At 39.8% G+C, this 10,217-nt stretch overlaps 2 protein-coding genes across 2 annotated transcripts; one reads left to right on the top strand and one right to left on the bottom strand.

Moving 5' to 3' along the window:
• Nucleotides 1-243: 243 nt before the first annotated feature.
• CBG03746 lies at nt 244-5,386 on the top strand (the record flags this gene model as incomplete). Its single annotated transcript, XM_002639156.1, has 7 exons — nt 244-324; nt 1,472-1,648; nt 1,760-1,938; nt 1,989-2,601; nt 3,437-3,567; nt 3,865-4,036; nt 5,252-5,386. The coding sequence occupies 7 exons, from the start codon at nt 244-246 to the stop codon at nt 5,384-5,386; spliced, it is 1,488 nt and encodes a 495-aa protein (XP_002639202.1).
• A 1,298-nt stretch (nt 5,387-6,684) lies between these two features.
• On the bottom strand, nt 6,685-8,210 carry Cbr-mec-8 (the record flags this gene model as incomplete). Its single annotated transcript, XM_002639157.1, has 3 exons — nt 6,685-6,983; nt 7,259-7,594; nt 7,928-8,210. The coding sequence occupies 3 exons, from the start codon at nt 8,208-8,210 to the stop codon at nt 6,685-6,687; spliced, it is 918 nt and encodes a 305-aa protein (XP_002639203.1).
• Nucleotides 8,211-10,217: the final 2,007 nt, after the last annotated feature.

Raw genomic sequence — 10,217 nt, forward strand, 5'->3', positions numbered from 1 at the left:
CCAGTGATCTCTCATCCATCCATCCTTCTGATTCTTCATCTCAATAAAAAATCGATAATCGATTCCAAATGCTCGAATGGGCAACTGGATAACATCGACGTTGCTCCGTTCGTTCGACCTATTTCAACGCCATCATCAACGCCAATTTCAACAGTTTCATCGATTTTTAGAGTATAGCAGAGGTTAGGCACAGACTACATAGACTACAAACAGACTACAAACTACAAACATCCTCGAACAGCAATGTATGCGAAAAAGTTTACAGGATCCGATCCACAGACGGTGCGAACCGCCGCCGAAATCGTCGCACTTCAGAGGATGAAGGTGAGGAAAATTTAGAAATTCGGGAATTTGAAAATTTTGGCTTGGCGGGAATTCAAATTTTTGACTTTTTTTTGAAAAAAAATCTGAGGAATCTGAAAACTTCGAGGTTTTTGAAAATCCAGAATTCTGGAAAAATATTTTATTTTGAAAATTATTATGCTTGTCTGAGAAAAAAAAGGTTGAGACGCAGAGAAAAAGTGTTTGCGTCTCCACTTAATGTGTGCTATTTAGGCTCTCCGCTTCGATATCGCTACCGTATTCAGACTGCAAAAAATACTCTCTAACCTTTTTTTTCTCAGACAAGCATAATATTGGTCTCTGAAAAAATTCAGAAATATAGGGTTATTCAATATTTGTTTCTTAAATACAAAAAATACATGAAATACATTTTTTCGCATGCATGCATTAATTTTTTGTGTTGAAAAAATACAAGAAAATACATTTTTATATCATGAATAACCCCAATGGTCAACGGATGAATTCTTGACGACACTACGATAACGACTATAAAAGTCGAAAAGGCTAAATCAGAAATCTGCAATGAAGAAATCAAACGTCTACAAGAATCCAATCAACCTCATCTAGATGCTTATCCTCTTTTCCAGTCAGCGTGTCTTACAGTGTTCACTCGCATAAGTATAATCTTCACCTCGATTATCATTCAATGAAAGTGAATCGCTGAAAACTCGATTTTTGACACTCCGACAGTAGTTTTTTCGGTCAATAAAACAGAAAACGGTCTATACCGCTGTCTTTGTTTTCGGCCTAACCACCTTCTAAATTAGGTCCATCATAGACAAGCATATTCACTCGACACGCGATATTCCCAACATGAACATAGGTCGTTTTTCGAGTCATCCGTCTGTCGTGATCATGATTTCCTTATTCCTGACCATCGTTAGTACTGGTGTCCAATATAAATATCTTATGACTCACTCTCTCACACATGACTCCTCTTTTATTCTGCGTATCCTATTAGCACACACTATTCCGTACCTCATTGTTCTTCCATTTCTCCTCTTCGTTTCCAATTCGTTTCCGTCCGGAGAGAGGCAGCCCAAATTGTGCAAGTTTCGACTTTTTGTACCTTTTTATTCCGTCGTCTCGTTTTGGAGCTATAATCTTCTCACGATTCTCTCGTTTTCAGCAAAATCGTGCTGCAGTCGTTTCGATCCGCACCTTGCTTCGAACGTCTTCGGATATTCCGACGACGGCGGAAAAGATGACGGCGATGCGGGAAGCTCGTGGCGATTCTGCATCGGCGGACCCGTTGAATGGAGCTCGCAGCAAAATAAATGATAGGAAATTCGCATTTCTAAATCAGGTAAGCAAAATGTTTTTTGGGATTTTTGAATTTCTGAAAATTTAGAAGTTTATAAACATGGTGGAGCTCCATGGAGAAACATTTTTTTTCGAAAACTCTTGATATTTTCAGATAACCCACCCTGACTACCGTAGTCTACCTACATCAGCTGCCGCATCGCAATCATCTGTTCCTTCGACCCCAGTCACCATCCCACTAAAATCGAATGGAGCTGAACAGATCATATTCCGTGAATTCGGTGCACCAATCGCAACTCCTGAAGACGAAGAACTGCTCGATGATCTGGAAATGTGAGAATTTTAAAACTTTAAAATATTTTATCGTCTCCTTTTGTTTTCAGAAAATCCGAGCCAGTGCTTTCACCGCGCAGAGCATTTACGGATTTCGGAGAAAGTGAGGAGAAGGAAAATAGAGAAGAGGATACTGATGCAGATACGACGATTCGGGAAGACATTGATGATGTGAGAAAATGTGATGATGTTGAAAAGGACGAATATGACGATGATGAATGCATAATGAAAACATCAGAATCGAATGTTCAGGAGGATGAAGATATTGAAGAACCAATGAAAAACGAATTGGAAAATGAAGAGGTGGAGGAAGAGCCAACATTAGATGAATCAGTGACAGATTCACAAATTGAAGAAATCATTGACGTCAAACCGGAAGAAGAGCGGAAATCTCCAAAAATAGAACCTATAGATTTCATTCGAATGGTTGAAAGTGCTCCAGAGCTGTCAAATCCCTTCCGAGCATCTTCAGAAAAACAAGAAGTCGAAGCGGAGGAGATTCGAAAAATGACCGAATCGTATGGTGAACCACGGAAAGCGGTTCTTCATAGAGTATACGATACTGTCGAGGAAACTGATGAAGATGAGACTGAAACTGAAACAGAGACCGAAACGGAAAATGAGGATATGGATGAAGACGTGGATGACGATGTTAGAAGACAGGTGAGAAGTGTATTCAAGAGCGAAGAAAATATAAGCCTACTGCGAAAAAAATCTAGAAGTAGTTCAAAAAATTCGGAGAATATGTGGTCTTGTGACTGAAAAAAAACGGATCACATTTCGATTTCCAGCACTTGTCCAAGTAATCGGATATGTGCAACGTCTTTTCACACGACAACTCTGGCAGTCCCGCATATAAGTGAAATGTGCCATCTGTTTTTTTTTCAGGTTTTTGTTTTATGCTTACACTTGAAAAGTTCTAATTCTACTAATTCTCCAGTCAGCCAAAGTCGACTTACGAAGTGTTTGTCAACTTCTTTTTTCGAAATAACACTTCAAAAATCAAGAAAAAAAATCTTTCCCACATTAGGTCGTCTACTTTGCTCACCACCAACCAACTATTTAGTTTTTCATAGTTTTTTACTGCTTCTTTCTTTTTCTTCTTTTGTTCCATGACAAGAGAGTAAAACACATGATAGATGGGCACCCATATACAGCTGAGCATCTCTTTTCTTTCTTTTCCCTGGGTTTATCTCGTGCCCCGGATCTCGTGATTTCTTCTTTCGGGACACCCTTTATTCTTTATTTCTGCTCCACAGATTCACTGCTCCACAGCCGTTTTCTCACTTTTTCAGCGTTCTCTGTATTTCGAAAATTGACCCCAAAGCCAATTAGATTTCCCTCGGATGGGAAGGTCCATATGGGGTGCGTGTTTACTATTGTGCATTGCCATAAAAGTAGGGGCAATCTCAAATTTCCAGCACATACACTATTAGCCATCATTTTCTTTCTTTCCATTTAGACATTTTAGCTAGCTAAATTTTTCTTTTATTTCCAGATCGCTGCAGTTTCCGACGTCCCGATGGTGTTCGGCTGGAACGGTAGTAAAAGAGAAAAGATGGAAAAACCAACAAGTCTTCCGTTGCATTACGAAGTTGAGGCCGACTGTTCGACACCCAGGAGAGCTGAGTAAGTTGAAGAGTTTTGTTAGATCAATTAACCTTCAAATTATGATAGTTTTTTTTTTCTTTTCTTTCGTCGATTACAATCCTTAGCTTTCAAAATAATCACTGATACTGATGGATGATATTTTTAAATAAATAGAGATAGAAAATGTTGGGTTATGAAAAGCTTTTCGTTCTTAAGGTACTCTGGTCGTGATTTCGAAAACATCTCTTATCATGGATAATCAGTTTCCGTCTGCTACCCGGAGACCCTAATTAATAGTTCATGAGAAACAGGTTATTCTCCTTTTTTAAATTTCAGATTCTCCATCAACCCCGATGACGACACTTCATCAGAAGATCCTACAACCCAGTCCACTTCCTCCTCAGCCGAAGAAGGCGTTCTTCAGCAATCACTCCTCCAACTCCAAAAACAACTCCGTAAAACGGATGTCCGTTGCTCTCGTCTTGAAAAGATTTGCGAATTCCAACAGGTACTTGGTCTTTTCAATCCCTATTTTGAAAAAAAAAAAAACAAAGTCACCCAACCAATTGGCCCCTCTCAAAAACACTAAGTGACCCGTGACCCATGAATACAATGGAAAGTATGTGGTTGAGATGGAGGAAGTATAAACGTATGAGAGAGGGAAGAAAGATGGTTTTTACAATAGGTGGCAATATAAGTTTGCACATACAAACACTCTCAAATACCTTCGGCCCCGTCTAATTACACCAGGGGCTATCTAGAAGTGAAATTAGACGGTGTAAAGGAGAATCGGTTTTTTGAAGTAGAATATAGCGGCTTATGAACATGAGTACTAGGTTCTACTATGTACGAAAATGTGATTTCATCTTGTTCTGATGTTCTAAAAATGATTTTTGGTACGGTACTAGTTAGCAGAAATGTCCGGAGTGACTTTTTTGAGAAACAGAATTCGGATAATAAATAAATTTTCTCGGAATCTGAATCCGAGAATCCGTAAGCTGGAATTCCGGACCTCTCTGGCGTATAAAACCGAAATCAAAATCTAGAATGATCCCCAATTTGTGTCATGCTCATTTTACTAATTGTCAAATTTTGTTCCTCTTGTGTTGCGTGAAGTGGATGAGCCAACACAGTCCCCTCTGAGCAGAGGTACTTGTTACCCCTAACGATCTTTTCTCTTGTGCTGATGTAAGGACGAACACAAACCGATTTCCGATACACTGTTCACTCCTTTCCGACGACAATGCTCAACACACTTGGCAAACAAGAAAATCGTCGTTTTTCATGAATAGAGAAGTTTATTTATTACCGATTATGAACATAAAAAGTGTTTGCATTTACCAACTGAAGGACGGCGCCAGATAATAGAAGATCGAAAATCTAGGGTATTACTGTACTGAGAATTCGTCCCTTTTCTTATTTTGACGCTACACGGAATCCAATCCTTTTTCAAAATTGTAACACACCACTTCCGGTTTCGAATTATTTCACGGTCCATTGAGAGTTGACACCTGAATCACAGACATCCCCAATAGCCGCCTCGTTCCCTTCTTTTTTTCCATCTAAAGTCATGCACAAATATTGAGAAGACGGCTTGTCGTCTCCCGACGCATTTCCGGAGTGTAGAATAGAGAAGATCACGGATTATTTGCATATACACACAGACATAAACTTCCTTTCCCATCTCTTGACCACCAGTTTAAAAGTCAATTGATTCTTACAGCGTGACATCGACAGCCTCCGTTTCGAGGTCGACTGGAAAGACAAACGAATCGAATATCTACAGAAGACGTTGCAGGAAATGGAATCCTCATCGCAAGCTGATGCCTCAACGGCAAGATCTACATCCACGTCATAATAATCATTATTAGGTGCTGCCATGTTTTTATCTCATGTTTTTTTTTCTTTTCACACATCTGTAACATATTTCCTGCAGAGCTTCTCTTTCCCAAAAATTTGTCTACTTCATTCCAAACACCAAACCTCTCGCTCGCTTAACTCTTTCGCTTACGGCTTCTTGAAAATTACTTACGATAACAACAACAACAACGAATTCAAAACCAATAAATTAGTATTATGTAATTTTTTAATCAAATTGAAAAAGCGAACACAGTGTTCTTTAAGATTGGAATGTTGGGGAGTGTTCTCTGGGTGGGAGGCTAACAAAAAAGGGAAGGAACTTTTAGTATTGAAGGAAATCACAGAAAATTTCAGTTTGGGGGCTTTCATGATCATGTTTATTTACAGGGGAAGAAAATTATTTGGGAGCGGGTGTATGGATGAGAAAGAGATATGACAATTCGAAAAGCCACAGTGGCCTTCAGAAACGACAAAAAATAGGAGAAATAGTATGCGAGTAATAGAGATCCGAACGGATTTTTGGTGAATTTTGGGTGGGGGGAAACAGAAAAGGGAAGTAAACATGACAAAAGAAAAGAGTGGGATATTTTGTTGATAGCATCATCTAAACAGAATCTTCTTCTTCTTCGTTCTACGTGAGATGAGCGCGGGTGTATGTTGGTGGAGGTGGAGGTGGTGGTGGCTGTGGTGCAGCACAAGAAGAAGAGGAAGGAGTAGAAGAAGAAGTATTGGTAGTAGTAGATGTGTTGTGCAGATGGTGATGAAGTGGAAAGTGGTGTTGGTGGTGCGCGTCCCAAACTGAAATTTTTTTGAATTCGATTCGAGTAACCCGTACCGGATGATGATAAGACAATGGGGTAGAGAGAAGGGAAAAAGGGATCTAGTTCCAGTTGAAAGACATTATGTTATTAATATTATTATTGTTTTATACATATTATCGCAGATTTGGTGTAGTTTTGGCGAGTGAACTGTTGTGCTTTTAGGGGATAACTCGTTTGGTTGTTCTAATCACAAGCTTGAACGGCTGTATATCAGGAAATGTGCTCTATTGAGTATTCTCAATGTCAGTATGATTCTAAAACTTGGATATATACTTCTAAACCTGTTACGTGCGTACGTGTTAAGTGTCACATACACAATAAGTCATACATTTGCAGCAAAAAATTTGGTGGAGGTGTTTGAAAAAAAAGAGTAAACGGTGTTGGGGAAATTTGAAATTGTATAGGAAGGATATGGTATATATGGTATATATAGATATATAAGTTACAACATACACAAGAAGAGAGAAAATTCTCTCTATCCATTCACATCAGCCATCTTGTTTCGTGCGTATTCTATACGAAGACCACCACGATCGTTAGCCGACACCTGGAATCCCTGAAGAGCCAACATCGCCTGTGTGGCTTTCTGGAGGTCCGAATACTCGACGAAAGCGACACACGATCCGTTTTTGTTGTGCAAGCGAAGACGTGTGAAACCGGTGAACGCCTTGAACACGCCACGAAGCTGATCCTCGTTCACCTCAGCGGATAAATTGGCGACGAAAAGGGTAGAGCACGCGGACGTTGAAGCTTGTGGTTGAGCACTGAGTCCTGCTGAAATTATCTGGATGGAGGAAAGAAGAATTTTTTGGTTTAGCCGAAAAAATGGACTGAAAGGACTCAACACAAAGGAAATAGACTAAACTGATAGGTTGATGTGTGTGAGATTGGGTGAGAAATGGGAGGTGTGGTGATAGTGGGTGTGTGGATAGCGAATACAAAAACATAAAGTGGTGGTTTCGTGATGGTAGTAGTTGTGACTGGTTACTGTATTTTCGGTGTTTTATTTGGTTTTTTTCCAATCCCTCAATTTCGCCCATTTTTCTTACCTGCTGCAGCAGCTGCCGGATGCAATTGAGCCGCCGCGGCTGCGTACAATGGCTGATTGAATTGTTGCAGTGATGCTGGCATATACGCTTGAAGTGCCTGTGCAGCATGTAAGTGTGGAAGTGAAAGAGCCAAAAGTTGATGCTCATTGAGAAGAGCAGCCGACTGTGGATCGAGGAGCAAATCGGGTTGCATTGGTGCCAAAAACTGTGGGACACCAGCGGCGGCAAGTGCTGATTGTTGTGGTGGAGGCGATTGTTTGGGTCGCGAGACTTTTGTGTTCGATTTGGCAAGTTCTAGTCGAAGGACTTGTGCACATTCGGGATCGAATCGGACTCCTGGAATCAGTTTTTTGTAGGAAGGAAGGAAGGGAAGAGGGACAGAGAGGAAAGAGAAAATATGGGAATATTTTGTTGAGTGGAAAAATGGAAGATTGCATTTTGTGGGAAAGTATACTGTGGATGTATTTTTTGGGATGTGAAAATATGGCAGATTTGATTGGATATGTTGTGGATCAAATTGTGTATAATTTCTATTTGGGTGTGACGAATGAGGCTAAACATTTTAATTTTAATTTGCTTCAAAAAGAAAATCAAGTTTACCACAAAAGTAGAAACGTTTTGGATGCGCAACTAAACTTCAAGCTGAAATCTGAAAGTTACAGTACCCACCTTGTAACATTTTCCTAGCGTCCTGCGCATCCTGTTGTGTCAGGAAAGTCACAAATCCCACTGGTGACGTCGGTTTTCCGTTTTTCGACGTCATTTTCAGAAGCGCTCCCTCATACCCACGACACCCGCGGAATAAAAGATACAGCTCCCGTGGTTTAGCATCCATCGGAAGACCCGAAACGAACAAAGTGCGGACCTGTGATGGATTCGTTGCTTCCGAAGAAACACTATTCAACGATTCCATCGAAACGGCCGGCGCCAGGTTCGGCTTCGGGCCGTCCATCTTCCGTTTGCGGCTGATTTCAATCGTTATGGCTGGAAAAAAGATTGTATAGGAGGTGTGTGAACGGGAAGAGAAGAGGAAAACGAATGAAAAAACATATTGAAAGTTGGACCGGAAATAAGTGGAAAAGGGGTTGACTGGGCAGAAGAGAAGGGGAGGTGCTAAAGAAGACGTATTCATAACATGAGAATCATCATTCATCCATTCCATCCGAATTCAATTCGGGGACTCGGGACGGCGTCGCAAAAACGCATGTCGAATATTTTGTGTCAAATGAAGGAGGGAGAGAGTGAGTTGAGAGGGACACAAATTGAGCGGAAGACGTTGAGAAAAATAAGAAAAAGAAGGGAAATAGAGAAAAGGAGAGGCTTTGGCTGCCTAGCAACCAAGGAGCTATGTGCTTTTATGAAGAGAGAGCAAAGGAAGGCAATGAGGAAGAAGGCGGAAAGGAAGGAAAAGATTGAGATGTGACATGACATTGTGATATAAGCAGCATATCGATTGTATTCGTAATTAGGGATAGAAAAGATGTAGCGAGTTTTAGAAAGAGAGGAAAATGGGTTCACTGAGAGCATGTTCTGGATTATAATGAGTATTTCTGGTAGATGGACTGTAGAGCAGAATTAATGGTTTTTTCATATATACAAGCATGTTAAATGAACAAAATAAATGTTTAATTACAACCGAGAAGATAATTTACACAGGTAAGAGGCACTACTGAAAGTTGGCAGCCGAAGGAGGACTGACGGACTGCCGACGGACCATCAGAACTCCTTGGAAAACGAATTGTTGGATTTTAAATGAATCGTTGAAATTTAAGAATAAGTAGAAAATCAGAATAATTCGGAAAATAACTTCCCAGTTGAAAAGTTTGAAGTGTAGCTTCACAACTATGTATTGGAAATACAGTAATCTGGAAAGGAATGAAAAATATTCACAATAGTTCGCCTTCCTATAAAATCCCAAATACTAGAAAACGAAATTCGAAATTTTGAGACCACCCTTCATTTATTTCCTTCTTTTCAAGGTTTTTTGCCTAAACAGTTCTTAATCCTTTCACTCCGTTTTGGTAGTTTTCCCATTATTCTTCCTTTGGAGAACACAAATAAACAAGACACTCCTACTTCTACCATAAAAAAATCCTACAATCCATCCGAAGAATACAATGAATAAGGAGAAGAAGAAGACCACCCCAGAAGATTGGATGGACAAAAAAGACCGAAAAAAAACTATTGTAAGGGCGTTGGGTGAGAAAAAGAAGAAAATGACTGATAAGAATAAGAAGAAGAAGAAGAAAACACGACACGATGGGAACAGTCATTGACAAGATAATGATAATGAGAACATGGACGAAAAAAAATCAGAAGACGTAAAAAGATGTTAGAATGGGAGGCGGGATGGAAAGTTTTAAATGCCACCTGGAAGGAAGAAAAGGAAAATTGGCGACCTTCATATGGGAAATAGAAAAAAGTGGTGGAAAAAGGGAAACAAGAAGTGAAAAGTGGTGAAAAACGAGAAGCCGTTTTACCTCCTCTTTTTAACTTCCTTTCTCTCTCTCTCTCTCTCTCTCTCTTTTCAATTCTTCCACCAACACGTTCCAACCAATTAATTGGTCTCTGTTTCCTCTCGACTTTAGTTAAAATTCAGTTTAAATTCATTTTAAAAACTCGAATGGCCTAGGTGGCCGAAAAACAAACAGTGTAGCAAAAAAGTTCGGCCACCTTGTGAGAGCTCCGGAGAGCTCTCGGGGTGGAAAATGTCATAAATAGAGATAGCATTGTAAAAAGAGAGGGTGGAAAGAAAAAGAGAAGAATTACATTTCAAGCAAAGGCAAGAAGGGTGGAGCATCCGCTTTTTTTTTGCAATTTGAGAGTACTTATCTGTTGTGTTGTATTCGGAATAAAAGTTTGTGTTAGACGTGAGAAAAAAATTTTTGATAGGGTTTTCTTTTCTGATAACAGTTTCGGAATTTTTGAGCTATTAGCAGACTTTCATCGATTGTACAAA

Source organism: Caenorhabditis briggsae, assembly GCF_000004555.2.
Source record: "Caenorhabditis briggsae complete genome, chrI, whole genome shotgun sequence".
Lineage (NCBI taxonomy): Eukaryota > Metazoa > Nematoda > Chromadorea > Rhabditida > Rhabditidae > Caenorhabditis > Caenorhabditis briggsae.